The sequence below is a fragment of the Callorhinus ursinus genome, unplaced genomic scaffold (genome assembly GCF_003265705.2).
Source record: "Callorhinus ursinus isolate GAN/ISIS: 27379988/994484 unplaced genomic scaffold, GSC_fseal_2.0 scaffold25, whole genome shotgun sequence".
Classification (NCBI taxonomy): domain Eukaryota; kingdom Metazoa; phylum Chordata; class Mammalia; order Carnivora; family Otariidae; genus Callorhinus; species Callorhinus ursinus.
The window spans coordinates 459,462-485,065 of record NW_027397087.1 but is presented as its reverse complement, the minus strand read 5'-3'; the positions used below and the strand labels follow the sequence as shown (position 1 = coordinate 485,065).

Below are 25,604 nucleotides of genomic sequence, written 5' to 3'. Positions count from 1 at the left end.
TCCTTAAAATTTTCACCCTTTTCTCTACCATCCTGATCAATGGTCTTTGAACGTGTAAAGAAAAATATTTTGTCATAAGAACTAATTAGCTACTACAAAAGTCACAAGTGAAACAGGAAATATAGCCATATTCATAAAAATCTTATAAATATTTATTTGGAAGAGCGATGGGCATTTAGAGGTAAGAACATTGATAGGACCCTTAGATAGATGAATAGGTAGATTCAGGGTAGTGTCAAAAACAAAGAGTCTTTATGTTTTAGTTGGCTCTTTTTCTTGGATTGTTGTATTTTTTTTATTTTTTAAAAGATTTTATTTATTTATTTATTTGACAGAGAGAGACACAGTGAGAGAGGGAACACAAGCAGGGGGAGTGGGAGAGGGAGAAGCAGGCTTCCCGCGGAGCAGGGAGCCCGATGTGGGGCTCGATCCCAGGACCCTGGGATCAAGACCTGAGTTGAAGGCAGACGCTTAATGACTGAGCCACCCAGGGGCCCCTTAGGGGCCCCTTGGATTGTTGTATTTTCTAAACCCCAGAATATACTGGTTTTTCTTTTTTCAACCTGTCCAAATGCATATATCTAGAGAATAAATATCCAGTTTTGTGTGTTTGTGTCTGTCTTATATGTATACAAATGGGAGAACAGTAAAGATGATTTTCAGTAAAAAAGCAATTAAAAGAGGGTCGCCTAGGTGGCTTAGTCAGTTAAGTGTTTGACTCTTAGGCTCAACTCAGGTCTTGATCTTGGAGTTGTGAGTTCAAGCCCTTCACTGGGCTCCATGCTGGGCATAGAGCCTACTTAAAAAAAAGTAATCAAAAGATATTTTCATGAATCTTAGGACTTCATCTTCACCTCAAGCCCTGAGGTAAAAAACAAAATGAAACAAAAACAAAAACAAAACCACAACAACCTGATAAAACTTATTTATTCATGAGGGAGCTCTTCCCCTATGTGACTCCTTAACTGTCTCCTCTTACATTGCTCTGGGAAAATCAGTCTTATTCTGAGACCATTCCCAGCACAGACTGAAATCATATTGGTCTTCCCTCTGCTATGTGGTACCATTTTTGACTACCCTCTGTATTGCTAATTAGCTATCTCTTTCCCACTCTGGGGGAATTTCAAATAGGTCCACATGCCAGGTGTGAGTTTTCTGAGGATGCTGCTATTTCAGGTCTGCTAGAAAACAGGTGGGTGAGAAGGACAGGTGGAACAGATGCAATCATATTGTTGTGTTTTGTCAACTGAGATGTTTTCTGGTACTAAATCAGAGTTTGAAATCACCACTGAAGATTTCAAACTGTGATTTAGTTGTGGTCCAGAGGAAGAGGGCACTCAGAAGAGAAAGAGTTGAGAAGAGTAGTTGAGTCAATGGGCAGGGTTTGAAAAATATTCTGCAGAGAACTTATGTTGGTCTTTATTTTTTTTTTTAAAGATTTTATTTATTTATTCGACAGAGAGAGACACAGTGAGAGAGGGAACACAAGCAGGGCAAGTGGGAGAGGGAGAAGCAGACTTCCCGCAGAGCAGGGAGCCCAATGCAGGGCTTGATCCCAGGACCCCGGGATCATGACCTGAGCTGAAGGCAGACGCTCAACGACTGAGCCACCCGGGCGCCCCTATGTTGGTCTTTAAAAGGGATAGAGAGGTATTCAGTGTCACATATTCAAGGGTACGAACCATGATGTGGAAGAGTCAGGCACGATCCAGGAGGCACACAGGAGTGTAAATGACATTAGGATGCACATAGAATATGTAGATTTAGGTCAGATTTAGTCTGGCAGTAAACATCCACTCCAGAGTTGGTAACAGTGTCTGGTTTTGGTGGTGGAACACAACTTCTATGTGGACCAAGCAAACAGAATTATGCAATTTAGCCACTGTTTGCCAAAGAAGCAGGAATTGCATGTTCTTTCCTCTGACATTTAATTAGTTATTATAATAAATGACTGAGGAGAAAAAGTCTGAAGTAATTGCTGAGGTGAAATATTCTAATTTATTTCATTGGACGCTCGTCTTCCTGAAGGATTCAGAAAACCTTGATATCTGGGTTATTTGTGTATCCATTGTCTCATTCAACAAAAAGTACTTCCCCAGCTTCTGTTATGTTTTCAACATTAACCAGAGTTCTGGGAATACAGAGAAAAATACATAGTTTCTTCCCCCCATGAGCTGGACTCGTGGGAGTAGGAGATAGAAACCGAAAGTTATGTTCCATCACTGCGTCTGGAGCAGGAACAGCTGAGAGTTGGAGAGGTAAGTAAGGGAGGAATACCACTTAGGGAAATGTCTCATTAGAAAAGAAGTGGAAAGAATGGGGAAAACTTTGGTTTCTAGTTAAGGATCTGCCATTCTCCACGGCAGATGAGGCTTTCTGTCAAATATTTTCTCTCTTTTTTTTTTTTTTTAAAGATTTTGTTTATTTGACAGAGAGAGACACAGCAAGAGAGGGAACACAAGCAGGGGGAGTGGGAGAGGGAGAAGCAGGCTTCCCCCGGAGCAGGGAGCCCGATGCGGGGCTCAATCCCAGCACCCTGGGATCCTGACCTGAGCCGAAGGCAGACGCTTAATGACTGAGCCACCCAGGCACCCTCTGCCAAATATTTTCTGAGAAGGAAAACTCAGGTCCTTGTCTTTGTGAGATTAGCTTCTTTGTAAAAGCCTTCTACTGGGTGTATGGCTAGGGCACTTTGGAATTTTCAATATTTAAGCTAATTTTTAATTCCTTTCCTGTATTTTTCCATTTGGGCATGTTAGTCTCTAGTCTCAGAACTTGAGGGAAGTTTCACTCTGTTTCCGTTTTTCTTTCTCTTCTCCATGATTCTTTTTATCACTCTTTCCCTATTATTTACTTCTTCACTTAATTTTTGTTTTCTTTATCATTAAATTGTTTTTTCTCTCCACTCCTTACCATCATTTTTCTTCTCTTTGTATGTTTTCTTTATCTTCATCTTCTAAAATATCTTATTTTAAACAGTTAAGTTGAAATTGCAAAGGAATTAATTCAAATTAATTTAGCAAACATTGACTTCCTAGAATGGACAATTCTGCCCTCTGAAACTCTCCTAGGATGAAAATAGAGATGAATAATGCAGAGGTCCTGCCCTCTAGTGCCTGGAAACACAGGAACCAAGTCATGCTCATGTAACTATACTGCAGGACAAAAGGTGCTGTGCTAAGTAGGAAGTGCTACGGCAGAGGGAACAAGATTTTTTTTTCCATGCTAGGATAATTGGGGAGGTTTCATGAACTGGGTGGCACTTAAATGGGGCTGTGAAAAATGAACAACATTTCAAGATAGATGAGGCAGCGTTTTTTATTTGGAAGGGAGAGTCTGAAGAAAAGGAGGAAAAGTTTCAGAGATGCAGGGTCTGTTTAGCTGAACATAGGGTGAGTTGGTGCTGGGGCCCAAACACAGAGGCCCTAGAATACCTGGGTTGTTTTTCAGTCAATGGGAAATCTCCAATTTGGATTAGTAGAGAGGCACAGCCAGTGTTTCTGGAATACCATTTTGCTGTAGAATAGGCGGGGCGGGCAGAGACTGGGAACCAGGAACACTCTGGATTTTGCCGGAACCTTGTATTTTCCTTTTTTGGCTCCTCAGTCCTCACTACTGTATCATCTTAAAGCTCTGGTCTACTGGTTCATCCTCTATTTCTTATTGGTTTCTCTTCTCTGCTTCCCTGGATCCCACTCCATCCCAACCAGATTCTAGATAAATCATGGAAAATTTTGATTTTTTTTTCTTTTTTAAGTAGCAAAACTGCAGGATGTCGGATGATCTTTTCCTTGGTTTGAGGGCTTTTCATTTATTTATTTAAAGGTCTATTTATTTATTTGAGAGAGAGAGAGCTCGAGAGTGCGAACAGGGGGAGGGGCAGAGGGATAGGGAGACAACCAAACTCCCCATTCAGTGGGGAGCCCAATGTGGGGCTCGATCCCAGGACCGTGAGATCACGAGCTGAGCCGAAATCAAGAGTCAGTCAGTCACTCAACCAACTGAGCCATCCAGGCATCCCTCTTTTATTTATTTGCTGGTGATATCAAATGAAAAAAGGGACAGTAATAGGCAGAAATCATTTTGTACATCTGCTTGAAAATCTATAGTTCAAAAACCTCATTGACAGTATATCCACTAAAAGACAGACCTTCTGATCTAGTACAGTTCAGATTCACCTGTTACTACTTTAGTGTTCTTACTATAACAAGAAGCCTTATTATAGCATGTTTGTGTCTTCACAAATTTTTTTTCCCCTTTCCTTTCCTGACTTAGAACAATACATGGCCCTTGTATTTTGCAAGGCTAAGCCTTCTTATCTTTATTTTTTATTTCATCCATTTCTGCTACTCCAGAGCCTTATGACCAATTACCTCTGGCTGTTGTGCGCTTTCATATTCTCCCCCACTGGTTCCTATGAAACACTCATTTCTCCTGTTTATTTAATCATTAAAAAGTCCCTTTATTTTGGGCTCTCTCCATGTATCCTTCTCCTCCTTTATTTTTAAATTGTATACTCTCAAGAGACTAACTTTCTTAACAGCCTACGTTTACCTTAACCCTGGGCAGTCTGAGTTCCTCCCTCTATTATTCATATATTCCATAAATATTCATGGAGCACATCCGATGTGTTACATTCTAGGCACTAGGAATACATTAGTGAAGAATTCCTAGCAGTGCCTTGCTTTCAAATACCAGTTTTCTTTTGTTGATCCCAGAAACGCTGAATTAATTCTTATTCCTCTTGATTCCACTGCAACACTATTCACCTTCTGAAATAATCTCATTTCTTGACTTCTAGAGTTCTGAACTCTCTGCTTCTCTGGAACTGTTTCTTTCCCTGTTTTTGTTTCTTTTTCCCAGACTTATTTTATTTATTTATTTATTTATTTATTTATTTATTTATTTATTTATTTTAGATTTTATTTATTTATTTGACAGAGGAGACACAGTGAGAGAGAGAACACCAGCAGGGGGAGCGGGAGAGGGAGAAGCAGGCTTCCCATGGAGCAGGGAGCCCGATGTGGGGCTCGATCCCAGGACCCTGGGATCATGACCTGAGGTGAAGGCAGACGCTTAACAACTGAGCCACCCAGGTGTCCCTTTTTCCCAGATTTAAATCTTGGGCTTTTCTCATAGCATATTTGACTTTTCCTCTAGATACATATATTTCTTGTGGCTTCAGTGATCACATCTATGCAGATGATTTCTAAGTCACCTCTCTAGCCTTAGCTTCTTTAAAAAAACAAACACTACTTTACAGGTATCAAGTTCTTCAACTTAAATCTCCATTATGGAGTATTTCATTCCCCATAGTCTGGCTTTCTAGGGCCTCTGCAATCTGTTTTCTACTTATCTTTACCTTTTATCTCCTATGTTCCTCCTACACAACCTTGCATAGAAGCCATAAAAGTCATTGTTCTCCACCCAAAACTGCTGCTCACTCTCACCGCTGTACCTTTGCACATGCTGTTCCCCCCGTCTGGAATATCCCTATCCATCTTCTTTTTCTGTTATTTTTTTAAAAATTGTGAAATATTCTACATACAGAGGAGTGTATAAACATAGGTATATTAAAAGTAATGTGAATCCCTGTGCACTCATTACTCAGGTTAAAAGAGTTTTTCTAGTGCCTTATAAAGCTCCTGTGTTTCTCTGTTTTTGTTCCTCTCCTTCCTTTCTACAGTTAACCTCCATGTGGTTTTTGTGTTAACAATCCCTTGCTTTGGGATGCCTGGATGGCTCCATCAGTTAAGTGTCTGCCTTTGGCTCAGGTCATGATCCTGGGGTCCTGGGATGAAGTTCCCCATTGGATTCCCTGCTCAGTGGGAAGTCTGCTTCTCCCTCTGCCTGCCTCTCCCCCTGCATGTGCTCTCTCTCTTTCTCTCTCTGACAAATAAAATCTTTAAAAAAATCCCTTGCTTTTTCCTTTCCTATTATTCTGTTATTTATGTATGCAAAGTAGGCAAAAGCAAAAAAATATGTGCATTGTTTAAAGATGAATACTACTGGATGTCCACCTTTCACTTAACACTTTACATGTCTAGACTAGAATCCTTCATCTCCTGCCCTCCCTGCCACCTGGGTTTTCCTTCAAGGAGGGATTTGCTGCCCAGCCATGGGGAGTGCCATCAGCAGATAGCCTTGAGGTCACACCCTGACCAGAGCAGCCCATATGTGCTGGATGACTGAGTGAAGGGAAGTATAAATGCCGAGCTATTTCCAGCCCACATGGGGCACTCTCATGGAGCAAAACTCCCTACAGGGCTCAGCAAGGTGGGGATTTGTTGGCTCTGCATCGCAGTTAGACTTTGTCTTTTGCCCAATCCTGCCTCCTCTGACTTCTCCTTTAGGTGTTAATCTCTCATGATCATCTTGTACACTAACCTCCACCTCAGTGCTTGCTTTTGGGAAACCCAGACTGCTATACTGCCCCACTTTTCCTCCTTTTAGCAAAATTATTTTTATTAATTTTGCATCTAAATCCATGGGTGATGGGGGCGTGTGGGTGTCTCCTTCGGTTAAGTGTCTTACTCTTGATTTCGGCTCAGGTTGTGATCTTGGGGCTGTGGGATCGAGCCCCAGTAGGGCTCCACTCTCAGTGGGGAGTCTGCTTGGGATTCTCTCTTCCTCTCTGTCTGCTTCTGCCTCCCACCCCCACTCGGGAGTGTGCTTTCTCTCAAATAAATAAATCAATCTTAAAAAAAACAAATCCGGGGGTGATACTGCCCTGAAATTTTTTTTTTCTCATACTGCTCTGGTCAAATTTTAGTATGGACATTATGTTAGTCTCATAAAATAAGGTAGGTAAGAAAATTTTCTCTCTTTCTTTGCAATTTCAGTAGAATTATAGTTATTGGTTCCTTGAATTTTTGGTAGATTTTGCCATAAAAACCGGAATTGTGTTTGCTGGAAGATTTTTAAAATTCAACTTAAATTTTTTAATCTCTTTAATGCAGTTATAGGATTATTTAGGTTTCCTATCTTATTAATTGTGGTCCCCACAGAAAACAGCACACTTAAGTAGAGTAATAGAGGGAAGATTCACAATAAGTAGACTATTTGAAAGATGAGGATGGGATTAAGGGAAACCAGTAAGGCATGGTGAAGCATCCCAGGGTGGTTGCTGGGATCTGTAAAGGAAGTTACAGATGTAGGAGAGGGCTGCCCTGTTAAAAAGAAATGCAGACATTGCCAGCCTGGGGCCTGGAGGGGACTGTCAGGCGATTGATATTCTTTTTTTTTTTTTTAAGATTTTATTTATTTACTTGACAGAGAGAAACACAGCGAGAGAGGGAACACAAGCAGGGGGAGTGGGAGAGGGAGAAGCAGGCTTCCCAACGAGCAGGGAGCCCGATGCGGGGCTCGATCCCAGGACCCTGGGATCATGACCTGAGCCGAAGGCAGACGCTTAACGACTGAGCCACCCAGGCGTCCCGTGACTGATATTCTTATCTTTCACTCTCCCTGGCCTCTTGTTTCTTGTTAGTGCCTCTCATTGATCAAAAGTAGCCAACAGTGAGAGCCCGGGAGCCCAGTTTATGCAGTCCTTAAAGGCCCTCCCCAGAGGTGTGGAGCAGGGTAGAGAAGGACAGTGGCTCTACAGTGTCCAGCACAGTGAATTTTGGTAAGTTATTTTACTAGATATTTGCTGATGTTATCAAAATTTTAGAATATGTTGGCATAAAGTTGTTTATTATAGTCTCTTATTATGCTTTCAATGTCTGTAACATCTCTATTTATATTCCTCTTTTGTTTTTGATATTAGTTCTATGTGCCATCTCTCTTTTTTTTTTGCTTGATTCATTTCATCAAAGGCTTATCAATTTTACTTGTCTTTTCAAAGAACAGCCTTTGTTTTTGTAGATTCTCTGTAGTTTATTTTTGGTTTCTCTTTCATTAATAGAAAATGTTTTTGTTTTGCGGTTGTGTTTACTACTTTTAAAGATGGATACTTAGCTCATTAAGTTTTAGATTAATTTTAAGCTTTTTTTCTTTCTCTAATATAAGCAGTTAGACTATATATTTTCCTCTAAATACAGCTTTTGCTTCATCTTACTGGATTTGGTATAAAATATTTTATAACTCAGTTTAAAATGTTTTCTTATTTCCATTGGGATTTCATCTTTGACCCAAGAGTTATTTAAAAGTGTGTTACCTAATTTCCAAACATATGAAGATTTTATAGTTACATTTTGGTTAGTTGTTATACCTTAATTGCTCTGGGGCTGGAATATGGTTTGCATGGTAGCAACCTTTTGAAATTTGTTAAGATTTGCTCTATAATACAGCATATGGTAAAGTTTTTTTAATGCTCTATAAATACTTGAGTATTCTGCATATATTGGGGACAGCGAACTATATAATTCAATTTGACTAATCATGTTTTTATTTATTTTATTTATTTTTTTTAAAGATTTTATTTATTTATTTGAGAGAGAGAATGAGCTAGAGAGAGAGCACGAGAGGGAAGAGGGTCAGAGGGAGAAGCAGACTCTCCGCTGAGCAGGGAGCCCGATGCAGGACTCGATCCAGGGACTCCAGGATCATGACCTGAGCCGAAGGCAGTCGCTTAACCAACTGAGCCACCCAGGCGCCCCTGATTAATCATGTTTTTAAACCTTCATTATGCCGACTGATATTTTGTTGGTTTGTCCTATTGTTCACTGAAGGAAGTGTGTTTCACTCTTCCACTATTTCCACAAGTATACAGAATGTCCCTATTTCTTTTGTAGTTCTGCCAGTTTTTTCCTTTTTGTGTTTTTAGGCATTTTGAAGTCCCTGTGGGCTAGTAGAAGCAACAATTTATTGCCGTATAATACTTAGTACCTTTGTTTTCCTTTCACTACAAAACTCTATTTAAATTCTTTTCCATTTCTCTCTTGAAGTGGCTTTCTGACATCAGAGGAGAACCCATGGTGAAATTTTAAACAGAGTCAGTAATAACAAGGGAAGTTGGTGGGAGATGAAGTGAGATTAGGACTAATAGATTTAGAGCCTTTGTCAAGTCTACTTAAGTGCCACTTAAATTTGGTTTGACCAAATGAATAGAGGTGGTAAGTTTCAAAATTTTTACATTCTCTTAGAAATCTATTTTTTAAAGATTAATTTATTTGAGAGAGAGAGAGCGTGTGTGAGCAGGGGGAGGAGCAGAGGGAGAGGAGAAGCAGACTCCCTGATGAGTGCCCAGCCAGACACAGGGCTTGATCTCATGCCCCTGAGATAATGAGCTGAACTGAAAACAAGAGTCCGACACTTAACTGACTGAGCCACTCAGGCACCCCTATATTCTTTTAAATAGACAGTATGGTGTCAGCTTTGTATTGTGTCAGCTTGCCTAGATTGAACTACGTGCTCTAGAATTCCTTTTTCTCTATGTTTCCAACTAGAATACATTGTAAAGGAGATTCTTTTGCAATATTTCTAGGTTGAAGTGAAACAGCAGCCATATTTATAGCTCATACACGTTGTCATTTCTCTGCTGGCTTATCTCATTGGGGTGAGGCAGTGGCCAGGACCGCAACTGCCACACCCTCTTTGGGATACTTCTTGAGCTTCTCTGACTTGTGGGCCCACTGTGTGTTCAGTTCTGTGGTGGAGGGCCCTGGCTTCTGCAGTATATCTATACCATTGAGGTTAGAGGCAATGAACACTGACACTAATTTTCGTCTGTCCCTGAGGACTTTAGCTTTTACTCGTGTGTTCCAGTTTATTTTTGTTTTCCTTCAATTTACATCCATCTTTCCTTCCTGGGGGCCTGTCCTGTGGACATCAAGCTACGGCATCAGATGCAAAGACAATAGACTTAACAGAAACTGCTGAATCAGCTTCCATGATTATGCAAGGTCAAATCACTAAGAAATACCTTAGTATATTATCTCCTAGTGGTCTGCTTCTCTCATGGAACCTTGATGGATATGGCCAGTAATCCCAATTTGTTATTTTTTTCCTGTTCTTTCAGGCAAATTTGGAGCCCAAAGTGACTGAAACCATGGGGGGAGGAAATAATTCGGTGGTGTCTGAGATTGTGTTGGTGGGACTCACCAGTTCTTTGGAGATGCAGCTTGTTCTATTTCTAGTTTTCTCTGTGTTCTATATAACGGGTATTTTAGGAAACCTCCTCATTGTGCTCACAGTGATCTCTGACTCCCATTTACACTCCCCCATGTACTTCCTGCTGGCCAACCTCTCCTTTATTGACATGTGGGTTTCCTCCATTGCAGCTCCCAAGATGATTTCTGATCTTTTCAAGGAGAGAAAAGTAATCTCTTTCCAAGGCTGCATTGCTCAGATGTTTTTCATTCATGTTATTGGAGGAACTGAGATGGTTCTGCTCATTGCCATGGCCCTTGACCGTTATGTTGCTATATGCAGGCCTCTCCACTACCTGACTATCATGAACTTCAGAACTTGTATTTTACTCTTGGTGGTAGCTTGGACCATTGGAATCATCCACTCATTGATCCAACTTGTATTTGTTGTAAACCTGCCATTTTGTGGCCCCAATGAAGTGGACAGCTTTTACTGTGATCTTCCTCGATTTATTAGTCTTGCCTGCACAGACACTTACAGATTGGAGCTCATGGTCACTGCCAATAGTGGTTTCATCTCTCTGGGAACTTTTTTCATTTTGGTTATTTCCTATATCTTCATCTTGGTCATTGTTTGGCAACGTTCTTCAGGTGGCTTGTCCAAGGCTCTCTCTACTCTGTCAGCTCACATCACAGTTGTGGTCTTATTTTTTGGTCCATGTATTTTTGTGTACTCATGGCCATTTCCCACAGTGCCAGTGGATAAGTTCCTTGCCATTTTTGATGTAATTATTACCCCATTTCTGAACCCTGCCATCTACACTTTTAGGAATAAAGAGATGAAAGTGGCAATGAGGACGATATTCAGTCAGGTGTTGAGCTCCAGGAAGCTATTTTAAGTGATTTTGAATCAAGAAAGACAAGCATCTCTAACATTCCCTGACTGTGCTGCAGACATGAATCCAATGAAACACAGCACAGGGATGCTCTACTTACTAGTTTAATTATTAATTACAGGATTTTCTTAATGAGTTTTCTGCCCATAATCAAGGAGGATATGGGGTTCTTTCTTATGTAATGTGATGGAATAAGAAGTATTAATATATAATTGTTTCCACATTTTCTCACCTCTCCTTGATAAGGAGGATTTTGGACAGGACTTTCTATCTCTTTTCCTACTCTGTGTTCCGAGGAAAATCCTCACTTGTCAGATTTATTTTTGGGGTTTGTAATGCAGAACCTGAAGAAAAGTGCTTTGGAAATATTAAAAATATTAGAGATAGGTGTTTTTTTTCTTTAGAGGTTCTACAGTGAGATGTGTGGGAGTAGCCAAAGTGTGTGAAGAAAATAGATAAAAGACAAAAAGAGCATTTTAAAAAGATATTGTTGTCTATCTCTTACCTTTCAATATATATTGCCCTTTAGTAAAAAAGCAAAGAGCTAAAGTTATTCTAAATTTTCTTTGTGTGTGCATGTGTGTGTTTTATCACAACATCAACCTGAAATTGGATCACTGGGTTATAGCTTCTTAAACTTTTCAACTAATGCATGAATTAAGCCTTATAATTACTCCAGTTCTTTCAAAAGCTGTATTCCTGTACTGTCACGGGATTTAAATAATGGGGGCCAGGTAATGGACAAAGACCATGACCTACTTAATAATTCTGTCCTAGGTAGTGCTAATTCTTGCCCTAATTATATTGAAATCAGCAATGATACCTCAGAGTTAGGTAAACTCTTTCCTTTTATAGTGCCATGGTTACAAGTACACACTCTTGAGCCAGACCGCCTGACGTAAAAACTTAGCTTTGCATTTTACTAACACATAAATTGCTTAACCTCTTTATGCCTAAATTCTGTCATCTGTAAAATAGAGGTAAGTTGAACCATCTGAAATTTCTTTTTTTTTTAAAGATTTTATTTATTTATTTGAGAGAGAGAGAATGAGAGATAGCACGAGAGGGAAGAGGGTCAGAGGGAGAAGCAGACTCCCTGCTGAGCAGGGAGCCCGATGTGGGACTCGATCCCGGGACTCCAGGATCATGACCTGAGCCGAAGGCAGTCGCTTAACCAACTGAGCCACCCAGGCACCCAGATGACAGAACCATCTGAAATTTCTGATATTTGTTTTTGACTTAATTGATATGGTAAAGTTACCTTCCTCATAAGATTATAAGGATTGACCAAGTTAATATTTGTAGGTACTTAAACAATTCTTGATCTATAGTGTTATGTAAGTGCCTGTTCAATAAAATGAAATAAAACATTAAAACCACTTCTCAGTTTTGATGACCTTCTTCCATGCTGTCTACAAACTATTTCCTTTCCTTTCTAAGTCCATTCATCAGATCTTGATCAAGAACATACACTTTTCCTAACAGGACTGAAGTATTTTATTTATTTATTTATTTATTTATTTATTTATTTATTTGAGAGAGAGAGAGAGAGAGAGAGGGAGCGTGACGCGGGACTTGATCCCAGGATTCTGAGATCATGACCTGAGCCAAAGGCAGATGCTTAACCGCCTGAGCCACTCAGGCATCCCAGAACTAAAATATTTTAAATGATAAAATTCCTTGAATATAGAGACTTCAAAATGCCACAATTCAGTTTACTTTCTACACTTTCTTTTATATTCAAATTACCTTCTTATGAGCTATGCATTAGTTCTAAGAAGCTTGTTTTCGTTATCTATGGTGCTTTTTAATGTGCTGGAAGATGTTACCAAGCTGAGTAGGTTATAAAAAGTTACATAAATAGAAATTCAATTAATCAAAGAAGGTATTGAATACTTACTGTGTTCTAAATCCTGTCCTAGGAACTGTAGAAAATTGTGTTAGAAGTATATAACCTGGGGTGCCTGAGTGGCTCAGTCGGTTAAGTGTTCCATTTGTAATTTTGACTCAGGTCATGATCTCATGGGTCCTGGGATTGAGCCAGGTGTTGGGCTCTGCATGCAGTATGGTGTCTGCTTGAGATTATCTCCCTCTGCCCCTCCCCCCACGAGTGCATGCGTGCTCTCTCTCTCTAAAGTAAGAATAAATAAATCTTAAAAAAAAAGAAATATACAACTTAATTGTAGGAAGGGGCGATCCATCTCTGAGGCAAAAAAATCACTGCAAGAAAGGAAGGGGTGTGGTAGGGTAGGCAGACTGAACAAAAGGGTTTGAGAGAGGAGTTCATGAATTTGTGAATATCAACCCCAAGAAACTTCCTATCTAAAGAAGTTCCCTCTTGCCTTTCTACTCCAATCATTCTCTATCATATGCTTTGTTGAATGTCCCCATTTGAATGACTGCTTTGTTTTATTAATTATTTTTTGTTTCTGTCCACATGGAAAGAAGATCCATAAAGCAGAAAATACAATTTTTTGATCTTTGTACCTAGACAGATGCTGGACCTACAGTGGGAAGTCAATAATTATTTGTTTTTGCCCAAAGAGCAAATGGTTTGTCCAAAAGCTGAGAGAGAGAGAGAGACAACTCTTTCATTATGAATCACAAGGAACGGGAGGAAATAGGAAAAATCTAGTAGATTTAGCGCAAATGTTTAACTTATTCAGGAAAACAAACCTGTGCAATCTAAAGTACATTTGTAGGTTACATATAAATAAGCACAAGGAAGAAAAGAAAAAAAATCACCGAAAATCACTTCACTCAAATATAATTGTCGAAATATTATTATATTTCTTTTAGGATTTTTCCTTTATGCATTTGAAAAATCATACAAAATAGGACCACATTGTTCTACAGTCCATTTAACAATATGATATGTAAGTCATTTAACAATACTGATATTGGTCATTTAACAATATGATGTGTAAGTCTTTTTATGCTAATAAATCTACTTCTACCATGTAGTTCTTGGTCACTATATAGTAATCTATTGCATGGATATAGCCATACTGCTTTAGTCAATACTTCACTGCTGACAGTTAAGTTATTTCCAATTTTTAGTCTTCAGCAACTCTGCTATGGAAGATATTGATGTACCTTTTTATATATACATGGCTTTGGTTACTTCCTCATAATAACAATAGAAATGAAATTGCTGCGCCAAAATGTATTTGTAAGGCTTGATTATATATGGCAAAATTGCGTTCTAAAATGATTGGGTCGATTTATATTTCCATCACCAGCAGTGAATTAGAGCATGAGTTTCTCCCATCTTTGCGGACAGAGGATATATAATTAATTGAATCTTTGCAAATCTGAAAGAAAAAAACTTTATCTACTGACCTAATTCATTTTTTCTACTTCTTGTTATGAAATATTATGTATTTACAAAATATGTAACATACATTTGAGTTAAAAAGCATAATAAAATAAATACCTGTGAGCCTATCTATCATTGCATCTACTCTCTCAACCCCTATCCCTTTACCTTGTTTTACACCCAGAAACAATCACTCTTCTGGATTTATCTTTATACTTCTTTTGCTTTTTTTGAAAAATAATTTTATTAAAGAAGTATATATCCGGGCACCTGGGTGGTTCAGTTGGCTAAGCGTCTGCCTTCGGCTCAGGTCATGATCCCAGGGTGCTGGGATCGAGTTCTGAGTAGGGTTCCCTTCTCAACGAGGGGTCTGTTTCTCCCTCTGCCTCTCCTCCTGCTCAGGTACACATGCACTCTTTCTCTCACAAAAATAAATAAAAAAATACTTAAAAAATAAATAAGTATATATCCACAAACAATCTTGTTTAATTTTTGCTCATTTTTAATGTTTGCATATATTCTTCTTTAAAAATGTATATATCTGTCTACAAGAGACTCATTTTGAACCTAAAGATACATCCAGACTGAAAGTGAAGGGAAGGAGAACCATCTTTCATGCCAACAGACCTCAAAAGAAAGCTGGGTCTGTTAGCCATTTGTATGTCTTCTTCAGAGAAGTGTCTTTTCATGTCTTCTGCCCATTTTTTGACTTGATTATTTGTTTTTTGGGTGTTGAGTTTGAGAAGTTCTTTATAGATCTTGGATACCAGCCCTTTATCTGTAGTGTCATTTGCAAATACCTTCTCCCATTCTGTGGGTTGCCTCTTTGTTTTGTTGACTGTTTCCTTTGCTGTGCAGAAGCTTTTTATCTTGATGAAGTCCTAAAAGTTCATTTTTGCTTTTGTTTCACTAGCTTTTGGAGATGTATCTTGAAAGAAGTTGCTGTGGCCGATGTCAAAGAGGTTACTGGCTATGTTCTCCTCTAGGATTTTGATGGATTCCTGTCTCACATTGAGGTCTTTCATCCATTTTGAGTTTATCTTTGTGTATGTTCATCATCATTAGCCATCAGGGAAATTCAAATGAAAACCACATTGAGATACCACCTTATACCAGTTAGAATGGCAAAAATGGACAGGGATAGAAACAACAAATGTTGGAGAGGTTGTGGAGAAAGGGGAACCCTCTTACACTGTTGGTGGGAATGAAAGTTGGTACAGCCACTTTGGAAAACAGTGTGGAGGTTCCTCAAAAATTTGAAAATAGAGCTACCCTATGACCCAGCAATTGCACTCCTGGGTATTTACCCCAAAGACACAGATGTAGTGAAAAGAAGGGCCATACGCACCCCAATCTTCAGAGCAGCAATGTCCACAATAGCCAAACTGTGGAAAGAGCCGAGATGCCCTTCAACAGACGAATGGATAAAGAAGATGTGGTCCATATATACAATGGAATATTACTCAGCCATCGGAAAGGATGAATACCCAACTTTTACATCAACATGGATGGGACTGGAGGAGATTATGCTAAGTAAAATAAGTCAAGCAGAGAAAGACAATCATCATATGGTTTCACTTATTTGTGGACCATAAGGAATAGCATGGAGGACATTAGGAGAAGGAAGGGAAAAATAAAGGGGGGGGAATCGGAGGGAGAGATGAACCATGAGACACTGTGGACTTTGAGAAATAAACTGAGGGTTTTAGAGGGGAGGGGGAAGGGGGATGGGTTAGCCCGGTGATGGGTATTAAGGAGGGCATGTATTGCATGGAGCACTGGGTGTTATGCATAAACAATGAATCATGCATCACTACATCAAAAACTAATGATGTACTGTATGGTGAATAACATAACATAATAAAAAAAATAAAAATGTATATAACTAATTAGAACTGACTCAAGAAAGAATTATGAATATATTTTTAAAAGAATTTGTCTATTTCATTTTTACAGTTCTAAAATATACTGGCATAAAGTTTTCTATAGTAGTTTATTTTTTAAAAATGATATATTTATACCATGTTGATATATCCTTACTTGATTTTCTCTACCTCTCTGTCTCTCTTTATTCCTCTTTCTGTGTATTATGTGTATTATTGAGGTATAATTGATATATAAAGAATTACACATATTTAATGTGTACAATTTTATGAGTTTGGATATATGCAAACACTCATTATACACTCAGTACAATTAAAGTAATAGACAATATGAAACACCTCCCAAAGTTTCCTTGTGTCCCTTAATTTTACTTTACTTTTTTTTTGTGGTAAAACACATGTCTACCTTTTAACCAATTTTGAAGTGTACAATACCATATTATTAACTACAGGCACTATGTTGTAGAGTGGATATCTAGAACTTACTCATCTAAAAGAACTGAAATTTTATACCCAATGGAAAACAACTATTTCCTAGCCATGGCAATCACTATTGTATTCTCACTATTGTACTGTATTGTATTGACTATTTTAGTTACTTCATATAAGTGGAATCCTGTATTTTTGTCCTGTAGATGGCTATTTCACTTAGCATAATGTCCTCCAGTTTCATTCATGTTGTCACAAATGGCAGGATTTCCTTCCTTTCCAAAGCTAAATAATATTCCATTGAAGGTGAATATCAGATTTTCTTTCTGACTCATCTGTTGGTGGACACTTTGATAGTTTCCATATCTTGGCTATTGTAAATAATGCTGCAATATATGTGGGAGTGCAGATATCTCTTTGAGATACTGATATGGTAATTCTATTCTTAATTTTTTGAAGGACCACTATAGTGTTTTGCATAAGGAATGCACCAATTTACATTCCCATCAATAGTGCCAAAGGGTTCCAATTTCTCCACATCCTCACCAACAGTTATCTGTTTTTCTTTTTTTGATAATAGCCATCCTAATAGGTGTGAGGTGATATCTCATTATAGTTTTGATTTGCATTTCCCTGATAATTAATGATGTTGAGCATATTTTCATATCCCTATTGACCATTTATATGATCTTGAGAAAGAAGAAGAAAGCTGGATGCATCACACTTCCTAATTTCAAATTACTGATTTCAAATACTTCAAGTCTACAATAATTAAAACAGTATGGTATTGGCATAAAGACAGGCTTATAGAACAATGGAACAGACTATAGAGCCAAGACATAAACCCATGTGTGTGTATGGTCAACTGATCTTTGACAAGAGTGCCAAGAATACACAATGGGGAAAGGATAGTCTCTTTAACAAATGGTGTTGGAAAAACTGAATATCTACATGCAAAATGTGAAAATTAGTGCAGGGAAACCTCACCAAAATGGAGTAAGAAAGCCAATAGGTGGAGCTCTCATGTCTTACCACTTGTTGCCAATTTCAAATACAACAGAAAAAGGGCTTTGCACTGGATAGTACTTAGTAAAGTACTTTCCCAGCAGAGGGGAAGAAGGTTTCTTCTTCCCCGGCAACAGCCCAGCCTACAAGGGACTGTCACAACTCAGCCAATGAGAAGCCACTATGGTTTGAACTCCCAGTTTACTCCAATGCACTTTTGGTTTATAACAGCCCTTCCCAACCCCCCCCCCCCGAAAGAAAGTATTCCTCTCCTTCGTTCTCCGCTGGAGGCTTTTTTTTTTCCTTTTAAGATTTTATTTATTTATTTGTCAGAGAGAGAGAGAGAGAGACAGAGATTGAGCGCACAAGCAGGGGGGAGTGGCAGTGGGAGAGGGAGAAGCAGGCTCCCTGCTGAGCAAGGATCCCGACGTGGGACTCGATCCCAGGACTCTGGGATCATGACTTGAGCCAAAGGCACATGCCCAACTGACTGAGCCTCCTTTGTTCTCCAAATTAGCCTATGGCTTTGCTATAGACTGCATGTCCCTGATTGTAATTCTCTGCTATTCCTAAATAAACCCATCTTTTTGCTGGTTAAATAAATGGCAGCTTTATTTTTAAGGTTAACAACAACAAAAACGGATCCCTAACTTACACCATACACAAAAATCAACTCACAATGGTTAAAAGCTTAAATGTCTGGGACGCCTGGGTGGCTCAGTCAGTTGAACGTCTGCCTTCGGCTCAGGTCATGATCCCGGGGTGCTGGGATGGAGCCCAGCGTCGGGCTCCCTGTTCAGTGTGGAGCCTGCTTCTCACTCTGCCTGCTGCTCCCCCTGCTTGTGCTCTTTTTCTTTCTCTCTCTGACGCATAAATAAATAAAATATGAAAAAAAAAATAAAAGCTTAAATGTCATCTGAAGCTATAAAACGGGATCTAGGAGGAGACATAGGAAAAAAGCTTCTTGATATTGGTTTTGGCAATGATTTCTTGGACATAACATCAACAGCACACAGGTAACAAAAAAAATAAACAAGTGGAACTAAAAACTTCTGCACAGCAAAGGCAACAATCAACAGAGTCAAAAGACAACTTGTGGAATGGGAGAAAATACTTGTAAACCATGTATCTCATAAGAGGTTAATTTATAAAATATATAAGGGACTCAAATAACTCAACAGCAAAAAACCAAATACCAAATTAAAAATGGGCAAAAACCTAAGAGAATATATTTCTAGGGAGATTTTGTAGAAGAAATCATTGTTGTAAACAGTGGGATGTAGGAAAAATTCAATTACAAGTAGATAATATCATAGATGATTTTGAGTTTTCACTTCATGAGCATAAAGAAATTAAATTCTTTAGACAATTTTTTTTAAAGAGTCCCAAATTTCTAAGAAGAAAGGCTAGACTCTGCCCATAGTTTCCTGTTTCACATATTTAAATTTAACTTAGATATATTATTATCAAATTTTGGCACTGTTAAATTATACTTTTTAAAACAGTATATTAAGATTCATATACCATTTACATGACAAATAATACTTGAAATTTATAGCAATTAATCAAATGCCTTTTACGTGTATACTCTGTAACATTATGCATATAGCATGTTATGTATGGACTATAATAACTAATGACATTTAATGTAAAAGTTCTTTTATGATATTTAATAAAGAAGTAGCATTTATAGACAATAAAAGTTATATTGGCTTCTGAAAATAATGAGCAAAGAACTTGAACACACATTTTTCCAGAGAAGATATATAAGTATATAGTTTTCTCTTGCTTGACCAAGTTAACAAGAGTCTGTTTCTTGGTTTGCCTCTTTCTTTTTTTATTCCTTTTGCTTGTTTGTTTTGTTTCTTAAATTCCACATATGAGTGACATATATGGTATTTGTCTTTCTCTGACTGACTTATTTCGCTTAGCATAATACTTTCTAGCTCCATCCATGTCATTGCAAATGGCAAGATTTCATTCTTTTACATGGCTCAGTAATATTCCATACATTGTATTTATAAGCATCCTTCAACTAGCATCGGTTTTCATTAAGATACAAGTGTTTGGAAACCTATGGGTGGAAGTGTATGGGCATAGCCATATTCTGAACTAATTGAAACTACATTGTGTATAATGTGCCCTTCAGCTAACCTCTTATTTCATTAAGATATAAGTGTTTGTAAATGTATGTGTAGAAGTGTAATGGACCAGCTGTATGCTTCATTCATTGACACTACACTGTGTATAAATCATTGTTCAAGTAACATCTTCTTTCATTAAGATATATGTGTTTTCTGTATCTTTATGTCTTTAAATAACACACAGATGGATTTTTAAAGTCCATTTTCTCTACAAATTCTTTACAAATATGTAAAGCCTAGACAATAGTTTTACTTCATGGAATTCTTTTAACAGCTGATCATTGGTAAAGGCTATGTCTATGAGGGATTAACCATTTGAATACATTGATTAATTTTAAAAATTATTCTAAACTACATTAGAAAAAATTAGTCAAATATTTTTAAAATTAATACTTATTAAATATTGACTATGTGTTCTGCACTGTGTACCTCTGCTTGCTTGCCTTTACTGATCAGTTTATGGCAGGGTGTGATGTTGGAGCCAATCAATTGTAATTCTTCGTAAGAGTTAATATGAGGAAATCAGAGAGGGCGACAAACCATGAGAGACTCTTGACTCTGGGAAACAAACTGAGGGTTGCGGAAAGTGAGGTGGGTGGGGGGATGTGGTAAATGGGTTAAGGAGGGCGGCATGGCCTTAAGGAGGGCACGTGATGTGATGAGCACTGGGTGTTATACACAACAAAAGAATCATTGAACACTACATCAAAAACTAATGATGTACTATATGTTGACTAATAAAATTTAAATAAAAAAAGTTAATATGAGGCAATAATTCCTAGACAATAATACCCAAAGAAGCTGATAATAGAAGCAGAGGGAACGATTATAGGACAATGAAAGAAAAGCATAAAAAAAATGTGGTCAGGGAAGGCTTTTATGGAAAAGATGTATTTATTTTATTTTTAAAAAAATTTTTAAAGATTTTATTTATTTATTTGACAGAGAGAGAGACAGTGAGAGAGGAAATACAAGCAGGAGGAGTGAGAGAGGGAGAAGCAGGCTTCCCACTGAGCAGAGAGCCCGATGTGAGTTTCGATCCCAGGACCTTGGGATCCTGACCTGAGCCAAAGGCAGATGCTTAACGACTGAGCCACCCAGGAGCCCCAAGGTGTACTTATTTTAAAACTTTCTGACATAATTCCTTTTATATGTCCTTTTATACTCCAGTAATTACCACTTTATAACTTGATAGCACTCTGATGAAAAATTTATGTAGTCTAAGGTCCTGGGTTTTGAATTTTGTGGGACCAAAAGGCATCTAGAAAGCCAAAATTGTTAAAGTAAGAGATAGTTTTTTGTCTTGTTGTTTTTCATTTGCTGTTACCTCCTTGTTCTCATTGATGAGTGTTTTGCCATGAAATCTTTGTTAGTACTATAGTAGAGTAATACTGTTTCCCTTTCTATCTGCTTCTCAAGCATTCTGGTGTGTTGGATTTCTTAGATACTTCTACTGATTCATTTTATTTTTTATTTTATTATTTTTTAAAAAGTTTATGTATGTATGTATTTATTCATGTAAGTAACTTCTAGACTCAATGTGAGGGTGGAACTCAGGACCCTGAGATTAAGAGTTGCACACTTTTCTGACTGAGCCACCCAGGCGCCCCTCTACTGATTTCATTTTAAAGCAAAAATATTTCTGTACATCCATCTAAAGCACCATTAAATCTGGTATCCAGAAGCTACTTTTCTTTCTTCAGTCCTTTTTGCCCTTTTTAATTCCCCAGGGGGAAAATCAGTGTGGAATCCAAGGAATAATTCCCAGGAAAATCTAATCAGGGAAAAGTCGGCTATTCCCAAGACTCACACCATCATTTTGGTCACCAGTATTCAAGGTTGCTAATTAGAATCTTTTTTACTTGAGGAAGACAATATTAAGCTCTTTGTTTTGGAAAAAGTTACAATCCCAGTCAGAATGTGAAATTGTCCTCTCCTGAATTTAGAAAAATACTTCTACCTCAAGTACTATCATGTAAAATGTATGCAAAACAAATGTTTTACGGTTTAGCAGACTGAACATTAATCCAACCTACTCTTGGGTCTCTCTCCAATGATTGCTCAGTAATTATTTCCTCTCTTAACCTGATACACAGTTTAATTGCTATTCCACATATTTGTGATACATGTATTCTGGGCAAGGCATGGGGAGGAGTATCAAGATGAACGAACTATGGCTCTTGCTAAGTGTACTGGGGAAGGTATTGCTAAGGGTATTTGGAGGACAATAAGCTGGATCATGAATCAAGGGTGGGATTTTGACTAGAAGAGGATGTTCTAGGAGGAGGAAACAGCATATTTCATCTTTTCTATTTCTTATTCTTTTTTATTCCCCTACTTTGTATTTTCTTTTAGTTTTTTTTTTTTGTGTATGTGTGTGGTAGATAAATTCCTATGTGGTATTTTCAGTTTCTGTGTTTTATACACTCCCAATTTCTGTCATTTTGTTCTCTGTATCCATTAAACTAATTCTTATTTTTCTCTTTTAGAAATTATAGTTTTTACATAATGGAAGCTCTCTATCTTGTCACAAAATTTGGAGGGAATTGATCTACTACTATTTGAGAAGAATAGATTCTTTGGTCTAACTCAGGTAAGAGAGAGTCTGGTTCCCACTGCCTTTCTTTTCAAATAGGATTAATGACATTTTCAGCATTGAGTGTGAGCCATTTCTAGGGCTCAGAGAAGATTCATCTGTGTTGTTTTTTTGATGCAACATAGATGACACAGACAATGGAATGCAGTAAACTACAATTCTCATGTGAAAATTTCACCATAGGGATATAAGATTAGGTATAGGCAACATTTTAGAAGTTGAGTGCCAAGCTGTTGACATCTCTTTCTGATGTTCAAGGAGGGCAGGTTGAGAGTGGAAGAGTTGGGAGTAGCCTGGAATAGTTAGGAAGCATGGTGCATGGACATACAGAACTAAAATGAAAATTTTATGAGAGTTAAATTTATATAAATTCAGGTAACTATTGAGTTCTTTTTAACACACTTTATGTGGATACGGCTCAGCATGTAAATGGTTTAATTGAAAAGGGTATGGAAAGGAGAACATTGGAGGCTGGGAAATTAGAAGAGACTAGATCTGGGTAAGAATGACAGTGGAGGTCTTGCACAGCCAGAGATAGCATGAGGGTAGTAGCAACCCACGTTGCCTTCTATGAACTTCTGTCAAGTACCTTAGTAGTAGAAGCTACTTCCTCATGCCCTTGAAGTTATTTTTTTATTTTTATTTATTTTTATTATTATTTTTTAATATTTTAATTTATTTGACAGAGACAGACACAGCGAGAGGGAACACAAGCAGAGGGAGTGGGAGAGGGAGAAGCAGGCTTCCCGTGGAGCAGGGAGCCCAATGCAGGGCTTCATCCCAGGACCCTGGGACCATGACCTGAGCCAAAGGCAGACACTTAATGACTGAGCCACCCAGGTGCCCCCCATTGAAGTTATTTTTGACTGCAGGTTGTCAATGACTTACACGGCACTGTAGTGAAGAAGGCCTGGACTCTGGAGTCAACTTGCTTTTTTTTTTTTTTTAAGATTTTATTTATTTATTTGAGAGAGAGAGAGTGCACAAATGGAGAGAAGGGGCAGAGGGACTGGGAGAAACAGACTCCCTGCTGAGCAGGGAACCGTCCTGGGGCTTGGTTCCGGGGACCCTGAGATCATGACCTGAGGCGAAGGCAGATGCTTAACTGACCTAGCCACCCAGGCACCTTCAACTTATTTTTTAAATTAATATTTTTTAAAAAGAAATAGATGTGCAAAATAGAAAATTTATGAAAGTATAAGGAAGGGAAAAAATCACCCACAGCCACTTCATAGGAAGATAGCAACTGTTAAAATTTTGGCATTTTCTTCACATATTTCTTTTATTCACTTGCATCTTTACAACAATTGCAAGAACTGGGCTTGAATTTGACGTTTAGTTGTGCAAAATTAGGCAATCTGTTTAATCTCTTTGAGTTCTTGTTTTCTAATCTGTAAAATATAGATCATATTCTCTTTCCTTCTCTTCCCTGTGTATTGTACAACAAAAGATGTAAAAGGTTTTTAGAGGTTGTAAACTTTTAGAAAAAAGCAAAATGATGTTATAAATTTTGGTATTCATATCCTGTAGGAAATGATTAATGAAACAAGATAAAAATAGCAGTGTTCCTGGTAGGGCAGAACTTGAAGAAATTGTCTTAGTTGTAATTATGTGAGAGAATAGAAACATTCTTAATTCAGATGAATTTATAACTCATATGGCTAATCATGAGGACTGATGATAGTCTCACATACAGCATCTTTATTTCCAGAGGATGCAGTACAGCTATTATATATAATACTAATGTGATATATAACATTAAGGTTTTCTAAAGCCAAAATGAGATCAGAATTAACAGAAGTCTGACTTGTAACATTTAGGAAATAATTGTATTATATTTATAATTAGACTCTTACCAATGTTTGACAACCAAGATTCATTAGAACATTAAGGAAATGGAAATGACGTGTAGACAGTGAAGAGGATCAGAGAACTATTAATGTGTTAAAGAGAGTTGAGGAAAAAAAGACACCATTAATAATAAAAAATATTTGTGAAACTAATGTAACATTGTGTGTCAACTATACTCAAAAAATTTTTTTAAAGTATTTATTCTGGATATGATAAGATTAAGAAGAGGTGTAAGATGATAGACATTGGGGAGGGTATGTGCTACGGTGAGCGCTGTGAATTGTGCAAGACTGTTGAATCACAGATCTGTACTTCTGAAACCAATAACGCAACATATTTTAAGAAAAAAGGAAAAGAAGAAGATAACAGGAGAGGAAGAAAAGGGGAGTATGTCAGAGGGGGAGACGAACCATGAGAGATGATGGACTCTGAAAAACAAACTGAGGGTTCTAGAGGGTAGGGGGGTGGGGGGATGGGTTAGCCTGGTGATGGGTATTGAGGAGGGCACGTTTTGCATGGTGCACTGGGTGTTATGAACAAACAATGAATCATGGAACACTGCATCAAAAACTAATGATGTAATATATGGTGATTAACATAACAATAAAAAAAATTAAAAAAAAAAAAAAGAAGAGGTGTAAGAGTTTAAAAAAATGATATGGCTGACTCATTGATCAGCAGTTTTAGTTGATGGCCCCTTTGGCATTTTTCACATGTATAAAAGATCAATATCCGGTGGATAATGATAGTTTCCATCTATACTGAGGATTCAGCAAAAGTAATTGCTCCTAAATAATCATCCTAAGAAAATTATATCTGAGGGTTTGGAGAGGAGTGAAGAAAATCATTTAGGAAACTCAAAAGGATGCCCAAAGTAGGTTTTAGAATTTACACATTTGCATTTATTTGAAATTAAGTTATGCACTGTGTGTGTTTTTTTTTTTTTAAGATTTTATTTATTTATTTGAGAGAGAGAGAGGATGAGAGATAGAGAGCACGAGAGGGAAGAGGGTCAGAGGTAGAAGCAGACTCCCCGCTGAGCAGGGAGCCCGATGCGGGACTCGATCCCGGGACTCCAGGATCATGACCTGAGCCGAAGGCAGTCGCTTAACCAACTGAGCCACCCAGGCGCCCTGCACTGTGTGTTTAAGACACATTCTGCCCTTTGGCCTCTAAGCTTTGACATTTAAGTCCTTTCATATATTAATGACTCTAGTTAGAAGTCTTTTTTTTTCAATTGTGCCCACATAAGAATGCTGAGAAAGAGGAAAATTAAATAAGATGATCTTCCTAACTATCTGGAAGTGAATCTTTTAAAATAATATTGTATTAGTATCAGAGATTCTACTATCTATGTTCTTAGATCACTTACTTTTTCCTCATGAATCTTTCTATAAGTTCAATGAACAGAAATGTCTCTGGCCCCTGTACAGGGAATAACTTAAAAAAA

General features: G+C 37.9%; 2 protein-coding genes across 3 annotated transcripts in view; both read left to right on the top strand.

Moving 5' to 3' along the window:
* Positions 1 to 2,230: 2,230 nt before the first annotated feature.
* Positions 2,231 to 25,604, top strand: part of LOC112832904 (olfactory receptor 4F3/4F16/4F29-like) — a 33,695-nt gene continuing 10,321 nt past the window's right edge. Inside the window, exons 1-4 of one of the 2 annotated variants that reach the window (XM_025883744.2) lie at positions 2,231 to 2,258; positions 7,490 to 7,631; positions 20,655 to 20,820; positions 22,197 to 22,300. The gene's annotated coding sequence lies outside the window, so the exon portion shown is untranslated. Of the gene's footprint in view, positions 2,259 to 7,489; positions 7,632 to 15,159; positions 16,464 to 20,654; positions 20,821 to 22,196; positions 22,301 to 25,604 lie in introns of those variants that run through there. The other variant, XR_012373730.1, reaches the window with a different exon arrangement.
* LOC112832905 (olfactory receptor 4F21-like) lies at positions 9,992 to 11,071 on the top strand. Its single transcript, XM_025883745.2, has one exon. It carries the CDS (start codon positions 9,992 to 9,994, stop codon positions 10,928 to 10,930), a length of 939 nt encoding a protein of 312 aa, XP_025739530.1. The 3' UTR covers positions 10,931 to 11,071.

Coding starts and splice junctions, on each gene's coding strand:
- LOC112832905 (XM_025883745.2), top strand. CDS start 9,992: ATGGGGGGAGGAAATAATTCGGTGGTGTCTGAGATTGTGTTGGTGGGA.